The sequence below is a fragment of the Callithrix jacchus genome, chromosome 6 (genome assembly GCF_049354715.1).
Source record: "Callithrix jacchus isolate 240 chromosome 6, calJac240_pri, whole genome shotgun sequence".
Taxonomy (NCBI): domain Eukaryota; kingdom Metazoa; phylum Chordata; class Mammalia; order Primates; family Cebidae; genus Callithrix; species Callithrix jacchus.
Window position 1 is genome coordinate 78520559 of NC_133507.1, and position 25059 is coordinate 78545617.

The following is a 25059-nucleotide window of genomic DNA, read 5'->3' on the forward strand; positions in this document are numbered from 1 at the left end:
CTGGCATGATCTCGGCTCACTGCAACCTCCACCTTCTGGGCTCAAGTGATTCTCCTGCCTCAGTCTCCCAAGTAGCTGGGACTACAGGTGCATGCCACCACACCCAGCTAATTTTTATATTTTTAGTAGAGATGGGGTTTCACCATGTTGGCCAGGATGGTCTCGATCTCTTAATCTTGTGATCACTCGCCTCAGCCTCCCAAAGTGCTGGGATTACAGGCATGAGCAGCCCGGCGGCAGTGTCCCTCTTTAATAGATGAGGAGACTGTCTCAGAGTGGTCCAGTAACCTGTATAAAGTTTTCGGCAGTATGTTGCAGAGGCAAAATTTAGAACCAGGGCTTGACTGGGCACTCTGATAAAAATGCTAATGAGGGGTTCTTGTTCTAGGCTGCCAGGAAAATCTGTGCTGGAATTTTTCTATGGTGGGAAAGACCACCCCTACTAGAATGATGTCCTCTACTGAGACAGAAAGTTACCCTTAAAGGCAGCAAATTCACAAATAAACATTTCTACATGGAGAAAAACTTTCAAAGGGCCAGATTCAGCAGTCAACTATTTCTTAAAGCTTTTTTTCCCTCCAGTGGACAGCAAACTCTCAGCTACATGGATAGGTTTTTTCAAAACCTGTGCATGATTTATAAAACATGTCAAATACACCAGTCCTCCCAATACCTCTGCTGTGTAAATGTTACCATCTATGCAAATAACAACTTCTAATGCCAGCTTAAGGAAACTCTAAGGATGACGTTCCTGTAGCAGCTGTAAGACAAACCTCCAGGGTTTTTGTGAGGAGGCAGGAAGGGAGTAGTTAACTCTTTAACTTGATCACACCAGTCGGACTGGATTTCAGCGCTGTTTAAGTAGCTCTTCTAGTGTGGGCTTCAACTGAGAACATCCCTGTTTTCATCCTCAAGGTTGTTTTTCTGCTCAGTGTTCTCGTTGCCCACGTCTGGGCTGGCTGCTGCAGGACAATGATTGAAGTTTTAGTAGTGAAAGAGTTCAATAGTGTTGACATTGAAACTGGAAAATCATTTTACTAATGTAGGATGATGCTTTGCTGTATTGAAATCTTAGATAAATAGACGATCCATACATAGCCCAAGATACAGTTAGGATTTAGTTTTTGTAATAAGCTGAGTCTCTTTTTCCTTTAGATGTATATGCAAAAGAGAAGATGGGTGAAAACCAACGTTTCACAAGTGATATGGGCTTAATATAGCACAAAACAAAAAGAATTGGGGCTATCACGTAATTTTCATTGCAGTTTACTTCCTAGCACTTAGTCAAAATATTTTTCTTCACAAGATTATTACTTTCTGAATAACTCAGATGCTTAACTATATTCTGCCATCTAAATTTATATCTGCAATAAGGCATGAAGTGTGTGCATCAAATTTTAGGCAAATGAAAAGAACTTGCTTCAGGATACTGTTATGGATGTGACAGTTTAAGAAGCTACCCATCATCGCAAACTATTCTGTTTTCCTTTCCAGGGTTCAGCAGATTCCTACACAAGCAGGCCGTCTGACTCCGATGTCTCTTTGGAAGAGGACCGGGAAGCAATTCGACAGGAGAGAGAACAGCAAGCAGCTATCCAGCTTGAGAGAGCAAAGGTGACTCTATTTCCCTCTCTTTGATTCAAAAGTGGGTCACTGCTCAGTGGCTACCAGCTGCTCTTCCCCTACCTCGCGTTGTTCTGGAATAACGGTTTTATGATTATTCCAATCAGGCTCCAGATTGGGAGGCTCTCTGATTCTTTCACCTCTAAGTGAGGTTAGTAACATCTCCAAAGGTGCATTTCCTGAAAATCTTCATCCTTTTATACTTGGTTTGGTGGTGAATTATTGGTCATCTTCCAACTTAGCAATATCAAGCTTCCCATGCCCAGTGTTGGCAGAGAGCCTCCCAGGTACCAGCTCACCCTGCCTGTTCTCAGCCCCTCCTTGTCCATTACCTCCTCCGCCTTTATGACAGGCCACACCTGTGCTATTGCTCCGTGGATCTCCCTGCTGGTTTCTCTACTCTTCTCTCTTGCTTTCAGTATCCCACCTCAAGTTCAGTGTGAAATTCAGAACTTTGAACAACTCTGAGAAGTGCAGCAAAGATGAGGAATAAAGACCGTTGCCAAAATAGACCTTCAGATACTCCAGGAGAGGCCTCTGTAGGAAGCAGCAAAGAACCAATTGCATGGTTGAAAGTTAGAACCAGAGCAGTCACTAGGGATCTCCCATCTACAGGCTTCCAACTTTATATTTATTTATTCACTTACTTACTTACTTACTTACTAAAGCACAGATGCCTTTTGTGCAATGACATTTTATGCACAATAGCAAAATACAAGACCAGAGAAGGTCATGGCCCATCTGTCCTCTTTGCCCTCCACAAAAGACTCCTAAGGTATATTGATTCAGTCTTTCTGATTTTTAGAAGAAGAAAAAACAGAAGCCCAAATAAAGTGAATTCCTTCCCTTTTCTATTTTATTTTTAAATCTTTAGAGGTGACAGGCTGTGCGTGGTGGCTGACACCTCTAATTCCAGCTACTTAGGAGGCTAAGGTGGGAGGATCACCTGAGCCCAGGAAATAAAGGCTGCAATGAACTGAGATTACACCACTATACTCCAGCCTGGGCAAGAGCAAGACCCTATCAAAAAAAAAAAAAAGAGGGGCCAGGCATGGAGGCTCACACCTGTAATCCCAGCACTTTGGGAGAACGAGGTTGGCGGATCATGAGGTCAGGAGTTTGATATCAGCCTGGCCAACATGGTGAAACCCTGTCTCTACTAAAGATACAAATAATTAGTCAGGTGTGGTGGCATGTGCCTATATTCTTAGCTACTTGGGAAGCTGAGGCAGCAGAATCAATTGAACTCAGGAGGCAGAGGTTTCAGTCAGCCAAGATCATGCCTTTGCACTCCAGCCTGGGTGAGAAGGCCAGGCTCTATCTCAAAAAAAAAAAAGACGTGGGAGGAGAACAGTGCAGGCAAATGAGGTGTCTTCATTTGCTTCAATACCTATGATGTCTGTGCTTTATTGGTGGAAGGGGCTTTTCTTGCAGTATATGTAAAGGGGCATCAGTGAGGTTCCAGCCTCAACTGCTGTTCCCTAGTCAGGTTCCCAGCATGAATAAATAAGCTGGTAACAAAGCAAGTCAGACTTTTAGGAATCTTATGTCCCGCTGTAGCTAACTTTTGTTATAAAATTTTCTTTCAGAATCTGTTTTGTGGCCATGTGGTTACCCAGATGTGGGTGGCGGCACCGTTCACTTAGGCTGGTGGTTTACATGTCCCCACAGGGCAGTGTCAGCCTGAGAACGCTTTGCTGAGAGGAGTTTGTGTAAAAAGAATTTCAAAACCATCTTTGGTCCCTAGAGAGAAGATGATCTGTGAAGAGCCCTGCCCGCCAGCTTTGATGCTGACTAACCCTTCTTCTCTCTGGGAGGACCAGGTGTTCTGCTGTATAGAATACCACAGCGTTTTAAATCTGGACTATTTCAAAAATACTATTTTATCCTTTTTCCACATTTTTTTAAGACCAACACATATTTCCTATATTCCAAGGTAAGAAGGTATCAGTTATCATTTAGAATAAACACAGACTTTAAGATTGGAGAAGAGACTGTCCTTCCCCTCTGCCCTTGTCTATCCCTCCCAGTACTTTAGAGCACATTTAAAATTTGAAATATTGGAATATGGGAGAGTATTGCAGGAGAGGAAAAATGATTGGGCTGATACAACCAAATCATTTTCACAGTCATCTCTGTGGGTTTCTCAATATTGCCTGAGAATGTAAAACTCATTTGAGATCCCTCTTTGGAAAGTTATTTCTCTTACTACCTGGTACTATCAGTCATCTTATTAGAATTTCAATATGAATAATGATCCTCTCTCCTCCCTTCCTCATTTCTTATTCCATGGTTCTGTCCCTAGTCCAAACCTGTAGCATTTGCCGTGAAGACAAATGTGAGCTACTGCGGCGCCCTGGATGAGGATGTGCCTGTTCCAAGCACAGCCATCTCCTTTGATGCTAAAGACTTTCTACACATTAAAGAGGTAAATGTGGAACATACTGCATCCCTTCACCTGCCAAAAAGCTGAACCCGGGAATCAGCTCTGAGCCAAACTAGCCAGAGCGGAGACCCTAGGAGCTGCCAGTGCAGTACCTCATTTAATTTGCTGGGCCTTCCAAATCTAGTCATTCTCATCAAGATTGAGATGTCTGAGATCTTGCATTCTCAGACACTTGCTTGCATTCTCACACACTTACAACATTAAATCACAGTCAATCTTAAAATCATAGCAGGGGGCCAGGCGCCTGTGGCTCATGCCTGTAATCTCAGCACTTTGGGAGGCTGAGGCGGGCGGATCACAAGGTTAAGATCCTGGCCAACATGGTGAAACCCCATCTCTACTAAAAATACAAAAATTAGCTGGATGTGGTGGTGTGCATCTGTAATCCCAGCTACTCAGGAGATTGAGGCAGGAGAATCACTTGAACCCAGGAGGCAGAGGTTGCAGTGATCCGAGATCGCACCACTGCACTCCAGTCTGGCAATAGAGCGGGACTCCATCTCAAAAAAAAAAAAAAATCATAGCATGGATTTTGGAGAGACCTCTGTGGTCCTCTGGGCACCTTTAAATCCCCTGTGTGACTGCAGAGCCATAGATGTATGGATCCAACCGAGGAAAATGTGAGTTTGGTGGCATGGCACCTACCGAGAAGGGACTATTTACGGGCAATGTTGTAATTATAGGCATGTAGGCTAGAGTCCTGTACACCTCGACCATGGAACCAACAATAGAGTGTATAATCATTCAAAGAAAAATTTATATCTAAGAAGCTGCATCATGTCAGACATTTTGCTAGGCACTAGGGGATCAGACATAAGGATTGCTGTCCCTGCTGGCAGGGAGCTCCAGCGGGGTGGAGAGACAGAAAAGTACAGAGTTTATGTACAAGATGACAAGTTCTATTACAGAAAAATTGAATGGGTGTTGTGGGAGCCTGAGGAAAGAGGAAGAGGGATTCTCTAGCTGAGGAGGAGGCGATCGGGGATGGGAAAGCTCTGCAGAAGTGGTGAACTCTGAGGGAATTTGGGCTGGGATGTGGGTGGCATCACATGGAAGGAACAGCCACAAGCAATGCAGTGTGGCTGGCAGGGATAGGGGGCTGGGGGGTGTGGGGTGTGGGGTAGTGGGGGTGGGCAGGGGCAGGGCAGGAGAAGGAATGATACAGGTTGTGGGCCAGGCCAGAGAGGCAGTGACCAGACAATAAAGGACCTCTTGGGCTATGGCAAGAAGCCTGCCCTTATCACTTGGCAGTTAGCTGGACAAGAACTTTAAACAAATGACAGATGTGACCAGCCTTGTATCTTAGAATGAGAACTCTGGTGGTCAAGGGGTTATTGCAGAGAGCTGGAGAGACATACTACAGGCTGGATAGTGGTTGTAGCAGAGAAGATGAAGGGAGAGAGCAGCTTAGAGAGAGTGAAGGGACAATTAAACAGGACTTAGAGATTTCACATGGGTGGGGAAAGTGACATAGAAATGAAGGCCAGAGGCTAGTTTTTCTGGCCTGCTTAAAAGGATAGAGGGTAGTATCAGCTATCAAGAAGTCAGAGGGGAGCAGATTTGTTGGAGGGATAGATATGAATTTGCTTTTACGTACACTATATTTGGGACATTGTAAAACTCCCCTTGAAGATGCTTAAAAGGCCCTTACCCACATAAATTAGAGTCGAGAGGAGAGGAATTACAATTTCTTCCTTTGAAATAATTTGAGTTGAAAAAGAGAATGGTTTCTAGACAGGGAAAAATAGCATAAGGTTGAGGAGTATTCTTTTTTTCTTTTCCTTTTTGAAAGAGTCCCAAAAATGAAAACAAAATCAAAAACAAGCAAAAAAAAAAAAACAGGGTCACTTTGTCACCCAGGCTGGAGTATAGTGGCACAATCATGGCTCACTGCAGCCTCACCTTCCAGGCTCAAGTAATCCTCTCGCCTCAGCCTCCTGAAGAGCTGAGACTGCAAGCATGTACCACCATGCCCAGATAATTTTTTTTTAATTTCTTGTAGAGACAGGGTCTCCCTATGTTGCCCAAGCTGGTCTCTCCTGAGCTCAAGTGATCCTCCCACCTCAGCCTTCCAAAGTCTTGGGGTTACAGGTGTGAGCCACTGTGCCTGGTTGAGGGGGGGTGTTTTTAAAATTTGATTTACATTTGTACTTTTTAGGATGGGAAAGACTGAAGCACATTTTCTATGCTGAGATGCTGAACTCAGTAAAACATATTGGAAGGAAAAAGGATAGCTAATTAAGTAAGAGGAAGAGATGACTTCTGGAGTATGGGCATAAGAATTAGGCCGAGTCAGGTCAGCTTTGCTTCCTGAACTTCCCTGTTCCGCACAGAGTTTCCCAGTGGGGTCAGTGACATGCACTGGTTGATGTTCTCATGTGGTACCATTTGTTCTGTGGGATGGGGGTGGAGGTGTTGGAAATAGAATCTCAAAGAAAGGAGAGCATAAAGGAGGAACAATAAAATGTACCCTGAGAATGGAGGTGCCTGGAGAATGTAATCAGTGTAAACATAGTATTTAATGTCACAGAGCCCATCTGTACTTATACCCCAGCTAAGACAAGGTGTGCATCATAAATATGTAATCAAATCATTATCTTTGAAACTCTGCATTCTATAGTCCAGACCAGCAGCGTGGAAGTCACTGGGGCCATTATGGAATTGCGGAGATGGAGGCCCAATAAAGTGGGTTGAGGAGAGAAGGGGAGCTAGAAAGGCTATTTAGCATGTGGAGACCATGCCTTTGAGGTTGGCAGTGATCAGGCAGTAGATGAAGGAGAAAGAGGTCTTCTATCAAGATGGGAGCTTATTCAATGCCTGTACTTGCTGATGTTGACAAACAGAGTTGGGAAGAGATTGGGGGAAAGGAGAGATAGGCAGAAGGATATAGTGTTTGAGTAGCCAAGAAGGGTGGGATCTAAGACCCCTAGTGGAGGGACAGACCTTTGATAGAAAGAAGAATGCTAATTCGTTGTGACATACAGGGAAAAGACCAGTGCAGGCAAGGACACTTCAGGGCCTTTGTAATAGGAAACTGAGGACCCATCAATTTCAATCATGGCTTCTACTTCCTTGATGGTACATGAGGTGAGAATGTCTACATTTGTCTGGAAGGCAAGAACTCTTGACCAGAGACATATACCCTGGCATCTGAATGGTTAAGTTGATTATGTCTCAACATTCCCATCAAAAATGCCCAAACCATATTCATTGGTTGCTAACACCAACTATGTCCAAGGAGAAGCAGCACTTTAAAAGGTAAGAGACGTTCTTACATGTCACATGCATGCTCACTCACACCAACATTCCAACCTAATATTTTATTGCTTTCCTGCATGGTATCAGTGTCTCAATTTGTCCTGGCTGCTGTTTGAGCTATGTGCTTGTTCTTCAGTCTGGCACTTTGATGTGTGGCATTGAGCTGGTAATCCTATGTGGACCAGAGCTGCCCATTTTCCTGTTTTGAAATTATCAGATAAGAAAACATCTTTGAAAGAGAAAGTGCTAATCATTTTAGGGAAATCAAAATAGAGAAGGGTTGGAACACCACCAAGGTGACCTCTGTAAAGAGCTGGTACGAGCTTGCAGAACATCAACACAAATGAACACATTTTTATAATCAAGTTGTAGCCTTTCCTCTCATCCATCACTTAAAAGGCCATTTATTATGCACCCTGTTAACTACTTTCTCAGTAAAAGAAAAGCTTAAATGCAGAGAAAAGCTACAACTATGCTGTCACACAAGTCAAATGATGATCAAATTAAGCTCTTGAATTTACAGTGACTTTCTCCCAAGTAACTCAAAAAACGTTCATTCATCCTGAGTCAGATTCTCACTGTGCTTCAGCTGTTTCCTAGAACAAAGCGAAAACATTTGGGGAAGATGCATCAACCATTTCAGCAAGCCCTTTAAAGTTACTTGGGTACCATTTAACAAATGAGTGTTCCAGTGGGCTAACTTCATTTCAGGAAATAACTTAAGCCCTAGGAAACTATGACTCATGGTCTGTTTTGTCCTCACCACAGTAAAATTTAAATTCCAGACCTATGCACCCAAGATTCTAAAAGGGTACCTTTGCCCTTTGCTGATTCCAAAATAAACAGACCTATTATTTTAGGCCTGGTACACTAAAAGACAGGAAAATAGGGGAAAACAGTTAAGACCTAGATTTTTCAAGATTTTATATCAGGTCAATTCATATTTCTTTTCTTTTTTTTTTTTTTTTTTGGAGACCGGGTCTTGCTCTGTTTTCCAGGCTGGAGTGCAGTGATGCAATCACAGCTCACTGCAGTTGTGAACTCGGGCTCAAGTGATCCTCCCATCTCAGCCTCAGCCTCCCAAGTAGTTAGGACTGCAGGCATGCACTATTACACCCAGCTAATTGTGTGTGTGTGTGTGTGTGTGTGTGTGTGTGTATGTGTGTGTATAGATGGCTCTGTTGTATAGATGGCACTATTATACCCAGCTAATTTGTGTGTGTTTGTGTGTGTGTGTGTGTCTGTGTGTGTCTGTGTCTGTGTATATAGATGGCTCTGTTGCCCTGGCTGATTTTGAACTTCTGGCTTCAACTGATCTTTCCACCATAGCCTCTGAAAGCACTGGGATTACAGGAATGTACCACCACGCCCAGCCCTCAATTTACATTTCTTTGAATGCAAGCTTATACTATATGCCACTCATATAGTATGCATGGAGAAGTTGTGTGTATAACAGAGGCCAAATTCTTACCATACCATGTTTCTCATGAGTGGGAAGCTGTTACTCAGAATAACTTAAAGTTTACCCAGAACTTCATGCTGTGATAATTCAATGAAACCTTCCATTCCTCCTTCATAATGTATCCGAATCATATAGATAGATAGATAGATATAGATAGATAGATAGATAGATATACACACCCACACATATAAATTTCACTTTTCTATGAGCTCAGCAAAACATACTACATACCAATGTTACATTTGGGAAAATATTTACATGTTTATAAATATGTATGTTTTGGATCAAAGTAGGAGATAATTATCTTGTTCAACACTGATAAAAACAGTAAAGGAAGTTTTTAGAATCATCTCTGGAGAGTATAAACAATAGACGTGATACCTATCTTGTAGAAATGACCTAGCTGAAACCTTTCTTTGTGGCAGGGAGACTGAACTAAATTGCTTTCTGCTCTATAATTCAGCAGACTTATAGTTACAAATGCAATTTTGCCAATCCACCAAATAAGCCCCCATTGACAGGCTCTCACCCCGCACTAGTTGAAGGCTTCACATGGACTTGCGTCTTGAGTTTACATGTCATGGAACTTAACTTAAATGGAAATTCTGGAGTTACTGTTGGGCTATAGCGGGTTTGGAGGTTACTTGCAAAATATTGCATAAAAATATATAATATGCTCAGACTTTGTAAGAGTGGGCTTCTTTTTCTTCAAGTAGTAAAATGGACCTTAATCTGCAAATCTAAATTTGAAAGATTATGGCTCTTCCCCAGTGAGAGTAGACCACAGATAGTGTCATGGAATTTTTACCTGAAAGCATTTAACAAATTATGGACTATAAAATCTATATCATCTCAGGCATATCCATCTTGCCTTCTAGAGTTCCAATTACACTGGCGCATATTTATCCATGGAAAATATGTTCTTTAAGAATTGGTTAGAGCTTCTTGACAAAGACCAAAATAATCCAAATGTTAGGACTGGATATTAGTCCAGGGTTTTACAAACTATAGCCCATGGTTCCAGTCTGATCACTGCCTTTTTTGTAAAGAAAAGTTTTATTGAAACACAGCCATGCTCCCTTATTTATGTTTGTCTGCGACTGCTTCCACACAAGGCAGCAGATTCAACTTATTGTAACAGAGACCACATGGTCTACAAAGCCTAAAATTACTTGGACCTTTACAGAAAAAGTCTGCAGAACCCTTCTTTAGTCTATGAATCTACCACATATATATATACACACATATGCACTCACACACACACACACACACACACAGTATAGTTTATATAAAATATAGTATAATATATCATATAAATAGCACTTTGTTTTGTCCCATAAGATTAATAAACAGCATGTGAAGATAAGTGAATTACTACTGATAGCAATTTTATTTCCGAATTCCAGAAATATAACAATGATTGGTGGATAGGAAGGCTGGTGAAAGAGGGCTGTGAGATTGGCTTCATTCCAAGTCCACTCAGATTGGAGAACATACGGATTCAACAAGAACAAAAAAGAGGACGTTTTCATGGAGGGTATGTTTCCATCTTTTCTTTGCACTTTTTTGGTTAGAAAATTGGGTGATATTTTCAAAGGTGTATGCTTTCAAAGTACAAGATACTTCTCTGTGTGGGAGGTGTTTCTGAAATTGACACAAAAAAGTTTCAGATAGTTCTCTACCCTCTGTGCATGCTGAAGCCTGATGCCACTGGAGACCATGTGAATTCCACGGCAGGAACTGTTTTCTGTGGCCTCAACAAGCCCTCAGAACCCAAGATTTCCTCTAGGAGAGTCACTTCAGGCATTCTTACTCCACACAGTGAGTGGGAGCTGACCTGATCCAGCATTGTGGCTCCTCGTGGAGACTCTTCCTTAAGCAGGCACAGAATGTGATCGTACGTGTAGGTCCCGGACTAGAAGCACCTTCTCCACTCCAGGCTTTTTTGTGGCATCTATTGTCTTCTGGTATTTGGTTGAAGACAGCTTCAAGTGAATCATCCTCTAGTGAACTACTGAAGTAGCCATGTAGATCTCAGAGTGCAGGTATTTAAAGGTCCCAGGAACACAAGCATAGCTTGAAAGAAGAGACACCAAATCATCCTAAGCTTTCATGTATTGTGTTGCAGCTTGCACTTAATCATTGATTTGATATGTGTTATAATTTTTTGAAAGCTCTAAAATAGAAACTGTTCTTTCTCTTGACCCTCAACTTCTGTTTTCTGTTGGATGCTTTTCTATTTCAAAAAACTCCCACGTTCTTTAGGGGCCTGCCTTTGTCAAAATGAGAACCACTCCAACAGTAATGGGAGATCACAAAAGTATAGTTACCCCACTTTTAATTATCATTCTTTTTTGGTGTATAACTTGCCAATACTATTATTAATATTAATCCCTTTTGTCCCTTTTATTAGTCCATTTTCACACTTCTATAAGACTGTATAACTTATGAAGAAAAGAGCTTTAATTGTCATGGTTCTGCAGGCTGTACAGGAAGCATGGCAGCATCTGCTTCTGGGGAGATCTCGGGGAGATTTTACTGGTAGCAGAAGGCAAAGCGGGAGCAGGTGTCTTACATGGCCAGAGCAGGAGGAAGAGAGAGAGATGGGTGGAGATGCTATACACTTTCAAACAATCAGATCTCGCGATAACTCACTCACTATCACAAGAATAGCACCAGGAGATGGTGCCAAACCATTCATAAAGGACCACCCCCATGGTCTAGTCACTCTCACCAGGCCTCACCTCCAACACTGGGGACTACATCTCAACATGAGATTTTCTGGAGACACAGATCCAAACTGTATCATCCTTTTTTTTTTTTCTAAACTTTTTGTCTTTCATGCTCCTTCTTAAACACATGGAGAAATGTGTTCCAGTCTTGGGGTCTTTGCAGTTACTGTTTTTTCTTGCTGGAACCTTTTCATCACATTTTCACCAGACCACTCCATCTGCTTTATATCTGTGTTAGATATCACCTTTCCAGTGACCCTTTTCCTGCCAACTGTATTCAAAATTGTACCCGCGTCCCTTCCCTGTACTTCCCATCCCTTCCCTGACTTAGTTTTCTCTATTGTACTTATTACTCTTAGCAATATTATCTATTTACTTATTTATGTTGTTTCATACAAGCTGAGCATCCATAATCTGAAAAGCTGAAATACACAATACTCCAAAATTCAAAACTTTTTAAGGACTGACATGATACCTGAAGGAGATGCTCATCAGAGCATTTTAGATTTCAGACATTCGGATTAGGGACATTCAAGTAGTAAGTATATAGTGCAAATTTCCGAAATCTGAAAAACGTGAAAATCCAAAACATTTCTGCTCCCAAGCATTTTGGATAAGGGATATTCAACCTGTATTGACATGTCCTGTTAGTATATGACTCAGTAAGGGAGTGGATTTTGTCTCCTCAATGCCGCTGTTATATTTCTACTTTCTAAAACAGGGATGTACAATCAATATTTGCTGAATAAAATAACTGAATTATTATCATTTTCAAAGTTTTGTTGTTATTATTATTCCTTAATAATAATAATATTATAGTCATGGGCCATATAACATTTTTGTCAGTGATGATTACACAGATGATGGTGGTCCCATAAGATTATAATACCACATTTTTATTATAAATTTTCTATGTTTAGATACAGATATACCACTGTGTTAGAGTCATCTACAGTGTTCAGTATAGTAACATTCTACTCAGGTTTATAGCCCAGGAGCAAGAGGCTACATGATATAGCCTAGGTGTGGAGTATGCTGTGCCATCGAGGTTTGTGCTCTACAGTGTCCACACAACAATGAAATTGCCTAATGACACGTTCCTCAGAAGATAACCCCATTCTTAAGCCTCCCATGACTGTATAAACTTTTTTTTTTTTTTCTGAGACAGATTCTCGCCATATTGCCCAGGCTGGAGTGCAGTGGTGCAATCTCGCCTCAATGCAACCTCCGTCTTCCAAGTTCAAGTGATTCTCATACCTCAGCTTCTGGAATAGCTGGGATTACGAGCGCATGCCACCACGCCTGGCAATTTTTGTATTTTTAGTAGAGACGGGGCTTCACCACTTTGGCTAGGCTGATCTCAAACTCCCAACCCCAGGTGATCCGCCCACCTTGCTCTTCCAAAGTGCTGGGATTACAGGCGTGAGCCACCATGCCCGCCCAACTATATATACTTGTGAATTAAAAACTTAACTCATAGCAGGCACAATAGTAAAGCCAAGAGCTCACAGACATTTTATTTGATCTTTATACCAACCGTGTGAGCTGTAGCATCTCCTTCTGTAGGTGGGGAACGTAAGGCTCAAAGACATTATGATGTGCCACAGTACCACAACTAGTAAGTGGTGGAGCTAGGATGAGAGATCAGATTTTTCTGACTATAGGGACGATACTCTTAAGGACTAAAAGAGAGGGGCACTGGGGAAGTAGGAAGGTGGCAGCTCCCAGTGGTGTTTGGGGGCTTCAAAGAAGCTTTCAGAGCACACCTGAGAAGACCAGAGTTGAGGATCTTCCATTCAAGCAAATATTTTTTTGTGACCAATTTCTCATGGCCATGTCTTAACTCTGATGCCCACATAATCATCTTGTAAGAAGAAATGGCCTTACTGCTTGTTTTGAGCTGTGTTTAACGTCTGACTGGCATATTGGTGCCTGGCGTTAGGTTAACAGTTCATAAGAACATTTCTGTCAGTGTGCCTGACGTCCACATTGAGTAACTAGAAGAGATGTTTTTGCAAAGTATTCCAGGTCTCGGCTGGTTCCCCACATTCTCTTAGAAATGAGGTCAAAGAAAACATTTGGACAGATTCTTGAAGTTCTTTATAGCAGAATTTTGTGTGTTTTGAATTATTTAATAGGGTGAGGGACAAAGAAGGCTTTGTATTCTTAAGTTCTATTTTCAAAGAATTGGGGGAGCGAGTGTTTAGTTCCTTTTCTATATCCTAGGAAATCAAGTGGAAATTCTTCTTCAAGTCTTGGCGAAATGGTATCAGGGACGTTTCGAGCAACTCCCACATCAACAGGTGAGAGTTTAGTTAAACTCTTTTTCATAGAATGTATTCCTTTCCAATATATTTGAACACATGTGCAACTATTTTTGCTAATTTGGAAATGATTTTTTCTCTCTAGTATTTCATTTCTCATTTGTTTTCTATGGTAATTTGATTTGATTTAAAGAGTAACTAATGGTACTAAGAATTCAGGTCATTATAATGTAATTTTGAAAAATCTTATTTACCCCCCAGTCCATTGTGTAAACTGATCTTCAAAACATTCATTATTTTACCTAAGAAATGGACAGACTTTAAGATGGTAAGGGCCAATACAGAAAGGAAAAAATGTTTGCAGACTCTGAAGAAAATGTTCTGTTTTCAGTCTCCATCTGGAACTTCAGGATGTATTGGTACAGCCTGGGCTGGGAGGGTTGAAGCAGAGACTCAGGCAGGGCCCAAACGAGGGAGGGCGTTGTTTCCATTTGGACAGCAGACAACTGAGCCCTGGAATTAACAATAATGAAGAGACAGTGGTGGCATACTAGGGAGTTGCGGTGCATCTGGATACTGGGGAGGTATTCATGCAGGAATTTTTCTTCTCCCACATTCCCTGACTCCTATTGGCTAATTTCATTCTGGCCCACAACTGTGGCTGCATTAGGGCATCCAGGGCCCTGGTTACCAATTCCAGTTGTATTACCAATTTGGAGTGGCAAGTCCAAGGCCCTATTCTGGCCTACCAAAACTGCAGGCAACTGGATTGGTTCTGGAATGGTTCTAAGTATCTGGGTCCTTGTGCATGTGAAGCCCTCTGATCTGCAGGATACTGAACCCAACCAGGTTTCTGAGTTGTACCCAAATAGACTGGACCTGCTTGGATGTCCACAGAATTACTTTGAATCAGAGATCGAGTATATTTTGCCTTGTTCCCATTTGTTAGACATTCAGGACATTGCAGACTTTAGTTATTACAAACAGGAAAGAACAGGAAGAACTGGTTATAGGTTTATCTGAGGAATAACTAGTTATAAATTTATTTGAAATTTAAAAGCAACATGGTAGGAAAAAAATGTGCCAGTAAAGAAAATAGGCAAAAATGCCCAAGGGGCTGCAGAATTATCTCATGGATTATCAAAGTTACAAATATAAAAATAACTAGTGATTGAGGTGATAGTCATTTTTGCCCAAAGAGTTATTCTGTTTCCTTTTATGAAATTGCATTTGTCCAACTTGTTTCCAGCACCACTGTGCTGTATCCAGCATGAGAACAACCCATGGTGAATGACTGGCCCAGAACTTCCAATGTTGTTCTGAACTCCTGTCCCCACTCCCACCCATTGAGAAATCAGGATATAAGGTCGTTTGTACCAGGGAGGAAGCTGTCTGTGTTTCATACATCTTCAAAATTGACATGTCCAGAATGAAATCACAAAGCAGGTTCTCCAGAGTGGGCGATAAGAAAGTGGTGAAGATAATTACAGGGACAAATGGGTACATTCTTCAGTCTCTTAAACTCGTGTACTGTCATTTGCAGAGATTGCATATTTTGATATGGCTCTCGTTATTGTCTTTTAGCAAAACAGAAGCAAAAAGTGGTAAGTTGTATTTCCTTTTTAAATCTACTGTTAAGGTTCCTGTACCTACATGCCTGTAATGTTCCATCTCAGTGACCCAAGTGGCTATAAAGTAAGGGAAGAGCCTCCTCGGTGGGGACCTTTGATAATCATTTGTCGTTCAACCTGAGAATTATGAATGTTGTGGCTGCTGAGGCATGCTCAACCTCACCTTGTCATATGTGTCGATCATCTTTTTCAGACGGAGCACATTCCTCCTTACGATGTTGTGCCATCAATGCGTCCGGTGGTGTTAGTGGGGCCATCACTGAAAGGTTATGAGGTACAAATATCATCTGTTACTCTTCAGTTCTTGATTGAGCACCCGGGAGACAGTCATGTTGGCATTTGGTCTTCCAGGGTCTGTTTCCACGTGGGTCCTGATGGAAGCCAATGCTCAACATGGGAAGGCAGGGGATACTGTGGAGGGCTCATGAGGCCCTTTGCCCTTTCTTTCCTTTCTTGCACAATTCTCATCTTTTATATATTACATTGTTTATAAATACCTTCCTGAAAATATTCACAATAGGATGATCTGGTCAAAGATTTACTGTGCATTAAATACAAAGAAAAGGACTTCATCTGTCTTGACCATTCTCACTATTATTAGAAGTAATAGAGAATGAACAGCACAAGGGGACAAACAATCTTCCGGCAAATCCAACTTTTAAAGCACCTAATAGAGCTCACCCTGCCAGCTGTTTAAGATGATGGCATGTGCCACCAAATGCTTCTTGCTTATTTATTTTAAAGGGCACATTTTTGAAAAGGCCACTAAAAACATTAGTGAACTTTGGAGATTAAACAAAACCTTGTGACAAGAAAAAGAGTAGAGACTTCGTTTCAGATGTTTCTGTTTTGACCTTGTGCTAGCATGGATTAAAAAATAGGTAGATGTGACATTCAACTCTGAGGGTGAGCAGTGTCCGGGGCACCATTCGCATTGAGCTAGGACAATGTGTGGCACATAGTAGGCACGCAGTACACATTTGCTGAATGAATTAATGAATCTTTTTCAGGCAGATCTAAGAATCCTTGCTCTCTCTCCCTCTCTTTCTCTCTTGTCTTTCTTTGAGTTGGAAATGTCAGAGGGATGAGCAGGAGAGTAGTCTACAAAAATCCAGCCATGGGCATGGAGAATTTCCACCAACATGCACAAACCAGCAGGGCGGCTGAGTCCAGTGCTGGCCTCAATTCTCTAGCTGCTCCTCACTGGAGGCAGGTACAATGCAGGTGTGCCAAGAATACCCAGCACCTGTGTACAAAGCCAGCTTATTGTCTCCTGGCAGCGGTTCTATCCCCTAACGAAGAAAGAGGGAAGAGGGTCTGGTGAACACTGCTGGTTTGTTCCTCAACACCCTGGAGGAGAACCAAGAGGGGTGGAAATTAGCAACTGCACATAGTTAAGCATGAAAAGCACCTTCCATGGTAACCTCCCCCTAGGAGATGACTGGCTGCAATAAGGTCTTGGCTCATAGTGCCCTTCCCTCCCACCTCTCTCTCACTTTTGACTTCTCTCTCTCTCTTTCTCTGTGTGTGTGTGTGTGTTTGCCTCATTCTTTTTTTCTCACCTCTGCAAAGGTAACAGACATGATGCAGAAAGCCCTCTTTGATTTCCTGAAGCACAGGTTTGATGGGAGGTGAGAAATATAGATTTTTTTTATTTTTATTTTCCTTTAGTGAAACTTGTATGATAAATTGTAGATCTATGTGTCCAGAGATTTCAGAAGTTCCCTAATGAAAAGTTAATTCAGTATTCTTGGGAAGAATATAATAAAAGAGCTCTGAAAATATGAAGTATAACATTAAGACCTCAAGGAAAAAAGGACTGTGAGAAGAAAAATAAGCCATTTGTTTTATTTTAATTTATTTGTCTTTATTATCTCAGTTATTAATAATTTCATACCAAAATGGTTTTTATGAAAAAAATATTGATTCAAACATATATTTCTGATGAATATAGTGGCTTGCTGGTCAAGCTAGACAATATTTGGGAATTGTGCATGTGCATGCGCGTGTGTGTGTGTGTATCATGAAAATATAAATATCAAGTACTGAATTTCCTCAAAAGAAGAGAGTAAGAATTCTTTATATCATAAACCTTCCAAAGTGATCATTTTATAGGGAATAGTACTTATTTGGATGTTTATTATAGTTGTGGGCTTGTTTTTATTAGAAGCATTCTTGTTATTGATCTATTTTTTAATGTATCTTACTATGATCCATTAACAATATGACTCAGGCATTAGCCGTTAAACAATTTTATCATTTAAGTTTGTGAAAAATGTCTAGAGAAAGTTTCTGTGTTTTCCAGAGAAATGGTAAAAAGCTTGTATTGACTCAATCCTACATATTAAGCTCTTTCACAAGGCAGAAAGCAGTCCATGTAAAAATAACCACATTTAAAAAAACCTGAAGACTTACCAGAAATATAGAAAATTTAAATAGTGTACATCAAAAAGTATGGGTAAATGCATCTAATTTATCACTGTAGAATTGAGGAAGAACATCACGTTTTTTATTTTCAAAGGCAGTAATTGAGACGCTCTCTCTTTGCTAAATTATGAGAATGCGCTAAATGCATGGAATTTTAAAGTGTAAAAAATCTTCAGATAGATTTTAATAAATTGGTATATTAAGAATAAAAATAAACATGATATTGCTTTAAATATAAATTGTATATATTTGTTAAAATAAAAGATTTCTGGATAATTGGGTTAAATATTCATTAGTTTCTGGAACTATATAGAAAAAAAGTAAACTGAGATTTTAGCTTAAGAAATAAGAATGCTTCTAGGTACATTAGTATATAGGTCAGGCTGCCTTAATGAATAGACCCCAAAATGTGTAATGTTTCAAACACAGTGGAAGCTTATCATCGCTCACTTAACAGTCTGAGGGAAGTGTTCCTTAGCTGGGAGGGAGGCTGGAGTGGGGAGAAGGGAGAATTGGAGAGAAAGTTTTTTCCCTCTGTCATTTGGGAACCTTAGCCCAGGTATAATGTCTCCAGTCAGCTCGGTGGGCCTGGAGGCAGTGTACTTTATTTCTCACATTTCACTGATTAGAACTTGGTTATTTGGTCATACTTAATTGCAACAGAGGCTGGGAAATACAGTCTTACAGTCCCAGAGGAAGAGGAGACAGAATTTGTTGAACCAATAATAGCCTTTTTCACATTCATCTACTGGACAAAGGCTTGATAAGAAAGATGTATTTATTCTATTCCACTGTCTTTAAAAAGGAAATAGGCAGATAATGAAGTAGCTTCAAAGAAAATAAATTAAAAGCCCTGCATATTAAAGCACTGGAGTTGGAAAAATATGTAAAATTTCCTTTAGACTAATCTCCCTTATCCAGCAACCACAATCAGACAACCTACTTCTGTTTGAAAGTTTTGGCTTTTGCAAATTCACTTTCTAAAAAGGCATTACAAAGAAACAGATGGACTCTGACTTTGTAACTTAATAGGGTTGGTCTTGGTCCTCTTCTCTGATGTTCTGGCCTTAATTCTAACCCTCATGCAGGTCCCTGTGGATTGAAGGCAGCCAACATGCATGGGGCCAAGTCTTCTGTGTTCTTGGTGGCACACGCACAGTTCCTTCAGATATACATGGAGTCACATGGTTCAACCAGTGGGGCTGTTACCTAAGGCAGTTCTGAGCAGTGCCAAATCCACTGGCCCCATAACAGCCCTGCCTGAACAAATCCCATCCATAAGACAGCCTACATTTGTGTTAGACTATTTTGGCCTATAACATACTTATACACAATGGTGTTGTTAAAGGTTTGCCTTCAAGAATGAAGAATCTGATATTCTTCCTCAATCCTGAGGCCCAGAAAAAGGGAATTTATTTAACTGTAACAGCAGAGATTTGTAATGAGTCAAGTATAATTGTCTGCATCTGTTACTGTACACATACTATTAAAGTTGGTTTTAATAAAAATAGAAGGAAAATTTCAATATCAAGTGTTCATGGGGTCTGATGACATGGCAGAGGATCTGGAAGAAGGGCCCAGCAGCAGCAAAAGTAATAGCTGAAGATAGAGACGTAGCCCTGGAGAAATCTGATATATGGCAGGGCTGGAGAAAGATAGATAGATATTAAAGGGGTGAGGGGTGACAGAATGGACTTGATTTAAAATATTAAGAGGCCAGGCAGCAGAATAAACAATAATGAGTTCATTGGTTGATTGTATGTGGAGACTTTGATAAGAAAGAAAAGATTCGATAGTAGCTTCGCACTGACTCTGACATGTCTTCTTTGTGGGGAATATTGTTAGGTATTGAGCTATAACATTATGCTGTATTATGTTTTACCAGTTGATACAAGGAGAGGAAAACAACAAATAGTCTTTAATTGAAATCAGCCAAGCTTAGAACAGTGACACGGAAGGCTTTAGCACAATGATACAGCATAAACAATATGTTCTAATGGAAACCTACTCTATGTTTCATGGGCTATGAATGCAGTATATTACGCAAAATAGGAGAAAGTCTTATTATTTTTCAGAAAGTACAGAGAAGGGATTCATTGGCTACGAGGCTTTCTTCTTTAATCTGCTTTTGAGATCTTAGTAGAAAATAATTCAACAAATTGGTTAAAGTCCAATAGTTTGACTATTGCAGAATCATAAACTTGGGATTTTTTTTTTTTTTTTTTTTTTTTTTTTGGTATCTTAGAAATGATTAAGGCACTTCAGGAGGCCAAGGCGGGTGGATCATCTGAGGTCAATAGTTCAAGACCAGCCTGACCAACATGTAGAAACCCGTCTCTTACAAAAATACAAAATTAGCCAGGCATGGTGGCACATGCCTATAATCCTAGCTAGGAGTCTGAGGCAGGAGAATCGCTTGAACCCGGGAGGTGGGGGTTGCAGTGAGCTGAGATTGTGTCATTGCACTCCAACCTGGACAGCAAGAGTGAAACTCCATCTCAAAAAAAAAAAAAAAAAAAAAAAAGAAAGAAAAGAAAAGAAATTATTTGAGTCAGTTTAGAGCTACTTATTATACAATTTTATTGGTATAACTGCTATTGTGGGGCCTAACTATAATACATGTAAGAAAAACACAATGCTAAATAGTTCCTGAGCGCCCTCTGTATATGTGAATATTCACATGCAGCAATGATTCCCGTGCTGACGAGGACACAGTGGATACACAGTAGGCACAGAGCTTCTCTCTTCATTTCACACCACAAACATTAGTCGGGGATCACCTTTTTGGATGAGATTTGTTCAACTGGCTGAATCTACCATTTACAGGCTGAACAGCCAGCAGTCAAACCAGTTGCAGTTTGTTGACCTATGCCAATCATTTCAAATCCTCCAAAAAGTTGTTACTTTAGGCTTTTTGACAACTGGATAAGATCAACTCTATGACATTTATTGGACAATTTGTAACTGATATGATCATGACTGAAAATCTTAGATGAACATCATGTAACCTATACAGATAAGATATTAAGCTAAAGGATGCTTTTAGCCAAAGAACACGTAAAGGAAAAAAAGGGCTTGAGAAATACTTTGAAAGAAAAGAAGCTAAGCATACAACTTAGGGAGACTCAAAGAGATAGTATTTATTAATAAAAGGAAATGGGAACAATTGATGTTATCACAAGCAGCCAAGCCATATGAGAATGAAGATAATTTCTAATTGCAGTCAACAAACAGAAAAAGAACAGCAGCAGCTTCTGTTTTGTAATCAATTTCATTCTCCTATGCATTCTTCCTACTGTTCACTATTCAAATGCAGACTCATAAACAGCCACTCAAACACCAGTAATAATTAATTGAACACTTTAGTGTCCAACTTGAATATTTAAATTAGTAGGTTTTGAGTACAACGTATTTGACCTGATTCTCCCACCCCCATTTCACAGACTCTGGGAATGGGAGAGGTCATGGTATACTGCCCACTTTTGAGAGTAGGATATAAGGATATATATATATATATATAAGTCTTTTAATCTTTAATAATTGTTTACCTTGTATACATTATATGTGTGTTTATTAACAGAGGACACTATGAATATTTAAGAATGCACTTTATATATTACCTTATTTGCTCTTAACGGCAATCCCATTAGTTTGTTATGGTAAAGCTACTATTGCCATTTTATTGATTAGGATACTGAGGTCAAAAGATGTAATGATGTGTGCAACTACCAAGAGAAATATCCAGGAAAATACTCGGGTGCCATCGTGTGTCTTTCATTTCTCCTGAAAGTGCACTGTTCCATTCTTTAGAACACCTTTCCCTACTAATACTAGAAGTTTTCAAAAATTATTATGCTGTTTGGGCTGCATATTGAATGTAGCAAGGATAGAATATAGACAGATCTTACAGCTAGTGTGTTACCAGCATGGAGATATACATTATTTTTGACTGAATGTGTTATAACTGAAAGGAGTATCTTTCCACAGAAAACTAATAACACTCACAACTCATGATGGATTGCAGCAGTTGGATGAATTCTAAAGTAGAAATAAGCAACATTTGGGGTTCAGATTTCCTGAATATAGGGAATGATGTTTGCTAGTTTTCAGTAACATTTGCTGCTACACCCAGTCTACTGGGGGACTAAACTCCTATTAGTCTTTTACCTCCTGGCCAGTAACTGCCAACAGCAAGTCACAGAAAGATTTCCAAGGGGACTCTTTAGAGATGTATATCAAACAAGGTGCACGGGAATGCTGAAATACACTAGGGGCTCTCAGCATAGCAAGGAAAGAAGTAGAAAGGATACCACTCTAAGTTAAAAGAAAAAAGTATATAAACTAGATAGCTTTCAGTTGTGAATGTGATTTCTTTTCTGGAGAGTCTTTTACAAAAAAGAATTTTGGGTTTGGTGTCTGATTTTGATAATAGTAAGCATCGTTGCACAGAAAAGAGAAACTCCTACTTTGTCATATTGAAGGTTTTCTAGGGTTGTCTGTCTTCTTCTGAGCGCTGATTGATGCATATGTGTTTTTATTAATAAATAACTTGTATTAGCAAACCAACTTGTATTAGCAAGTAAAATGAGAAAAAGTACCCTTTAGTGTCTGCATCTTTTTCTATTTTTGGAGCATATGAAGCAGTTTTTTTCTGAATCTTTTCAAACTTTGGTCGCGTTTGAAAATAGCTTTGTAAAAGTACTTTTATAACTCAGAAAAAAATAAATGAGTGTCTGATGATAATCCCTTCACATTTGAAGAACCAAGAGTCTCTTGTTTGTAGAGTACTAGAAAATCTGATTTTTGCTTAAGCAGAATAGAAACTTGTCTCTCGTCATATATTTGGATAGCTCTGGAACATGACTGTATGTTTCTACCCAGCAGCTACATTCTTAAAGCAAGTAAACCAGAAACCCCAAAACACAAAAATAAATACACATTGCTGGGCATGGTGGCTCACACCTATAATCCCAGTACTTTGGGAGGCTGAGCTGGGTAGATCACCTGAGGTCAGGAGTTTGAGACCAGCCTGGCAACATGGTGAAACCCCGTCTCTAGTAAACATATAAAAATTAGCTGGGTGTAGTGGCACATGCTTATAATCCCAGCTACTTGAGAGGCTGAGGCAGGATGATCACTTGAACCTGGGAGGTGGAGGTTGCAGTGAGCTAAGTTTGCACCACTGCACTCCAGCCTGGGCGACAGAGCTCAATAAATAAATTAATTTAATTAAATTAAATTTAAAAATGACACAAACCCTATTCTGGAAAGGAAAGGAGCTGCTTATGAGACTTTGTGCCTGAAAGCTGCGATGGTCAATTGGTAATGGAAAGTCAGATGTGGGTTTACCCCACCTCAACTTGATTTAAATCCTCACCATCTCAGAGCAAGGCCAAGACTGACTGTGCATCTGTGCTTGACCATTTGACTCATATCTGGAGAGTTGGGCTTGTAAGATTTGGGCTTGTAACACTGAACTGTAAGAGAATGGTGGAGTCAGGTGACTTGGCACTGGCCTAATGCCCAGGGGCTGGTTTAGACCTGAGCTGCAACTAACCACGTGTAACTTTCTGTCTGTGTTTCAGTTTCCTTCTTCGTAAAATCAAGAAGTTTTACACCAGTGTTTTCCGGTGTCTTTTAGCAATTGAACAGCTTTTTATAGTGAAATCATATATAAAGCCCCAATGCAGGAAACAGAAATGCAGACGTGTTTTCCTGGCACTAAGGATAGTGAAGCTGGAGCCCACCGAACCTCCCTTTAGTCCTCAGAACAGTCCCTGAGATCTGCAAAATCTCTTGGTTTTCTTTGTATCCACAAACTCTCTTTGTTTCTCCAGAAGACAATCTGAAAATGCACCAAATAATTATTAGAGTCTAACATTCTAAAAACTTAAGAATTGAAAACTTCCTGACAACCTATAGCTTATAAATGTAATGACCCAGGCAAGCAGTGCTTTGCTTCAAAATGGCACCAGAACTTTTGCACAGACTGTTGTTGTAAAGAATGATTACCAACTATCTGAGGAAAGGACTATTTTAAATTCTCCCCAAGGCTTTAGGTCACTGAAGTTAGGTAAAGTCTCCTGACAGTGCTGGCAGTGTTGTTCCCAGACAGGTGTTAGATGACATATGATTCAGTAATTGTTAATAACTCTACCCTCTTTCCTACTTCAATCCCCAAAGGGTTTGAAAACAGAAGAGAATGGGTGTACTAACTGAGTATAAAAGGGGAGGAGTGCTATCTTCCTTGTCTCCTTTCTGGAAACTCTACCAAGCTGTGAAGATAATGATGGAGAAAGGCTGATGGTGACAGTAACTGGCTTAAAGAGGCAAACTTTGAATTCTACTGGTAGATAAATGGAAATTGAGCAATCTCAGTTTAAAATAGTCTTTAAATTCTAAGTTCCAGATGTTCTCATTTGATAAATCATTTGCAAATAGATGCCCCTCTGCATTTATTTGCAATGTTTTTGCTTTATTCTTCTCTCTCTTTTTTTTTTTTTTTTTTTTTGAGACAGGGTCTCACTGTCTTTCAGGCTGGAGTTCAGTGGTGTGATCTTGGCTCACTGAACCCCCCGTTCTCTGGGCTCAAATGACCTTCCCACCTCAGCCTCCCAAGTAGCTGGGACTACAGGCATGCACCACCACAGCCAGCTAATTTTTGTATTTTAGTAGAGATGGAGTTTTGCCTTGTTGGCCAGGCTAGTCTCAAACCTCTGACCTCTAATGATCCACCCACCTTGGCTTCCCAAAGTGCTGGGATTACAGGCGTGAGCCATCATGCCCAGCCCTACTTTATTCTTCTCTTGCATGAGCACAGGATACTTTCTAACTTAGCAAATCCTGGCACAATACTCAAATTGTTCTCAACTAGGGTGCCTTATGACTGCCCGCTGTATGCATTCAAAGACATATGCAAATATGCTGAAGAATCCTATGCCTGTGGAAAAAACTAAAACAATTTTTTTCACATTTTTACAAATGAAGCATCCCTTTGGGCCTGTGGAGAATCACTTGTGTTTTATAAAGGAATGCAATTTAGCCACCGACTAGTTAATTGTCTTTATTAATCAAAATGAAGAGGGTTTCTCAGCTTTGACCTGCATCATTGAAATGCCAAGGCAAAGCATTTGTATCCTGAAGGTCTTATTCAAGAGCAAATCAACTATGAATTGTGGCAAATTTTATTGCTGCTTCCCAGAAAGAGCATGGTTTA

The 25059-nt window shown here is 40.3% G+C and overlaps 1 protein-coding gene across 12 annotated transcripts in view; it reads left to right on the forward strand.

The window, feature by feature from the left end:
• The window catches only part of CACNB4 (calcium voltage-gated channel auxiliary subunit beta 4), a 296835-nt gene that overhangs the window by 242199 nt on the left and 29577 nt on the right, over positions 1-25059 (forward strand). For 7 of the 12 annotated variants that reach the window (XM_002749446.8, XM_035304898.3, XM_078327789.1 and 4 more), the window contains 7 exons: positions 1495-1614; positions 3929-4051; positions 10196-10326; positions 13748-13824; positions 15370-15389; positions 15610-15690; positions 16989-17047. In XM_002749446.8, coding sequence (XP_002749492.1) covers positions 1495-1614; positions 3929-4051; positions 10196-10326; positions 13748-13824; positions 15370-15389; positions 15610-15690; positions 16989-17047 — 611 coding nt within the window. The remainder of the gene's footprint in view (positions 1-1494; positions 1615-3928; positions 4052-10195; positions 10327-13747; positions 13825-15369; positions 15390-15609; positions 15691-16988; positions 17048-25059) is intronic. The other 5 variants (XM_078327794.1, XM_078327790.1, XM_078327791.1 and 2 more) reach the window with 1 other exon arrangement.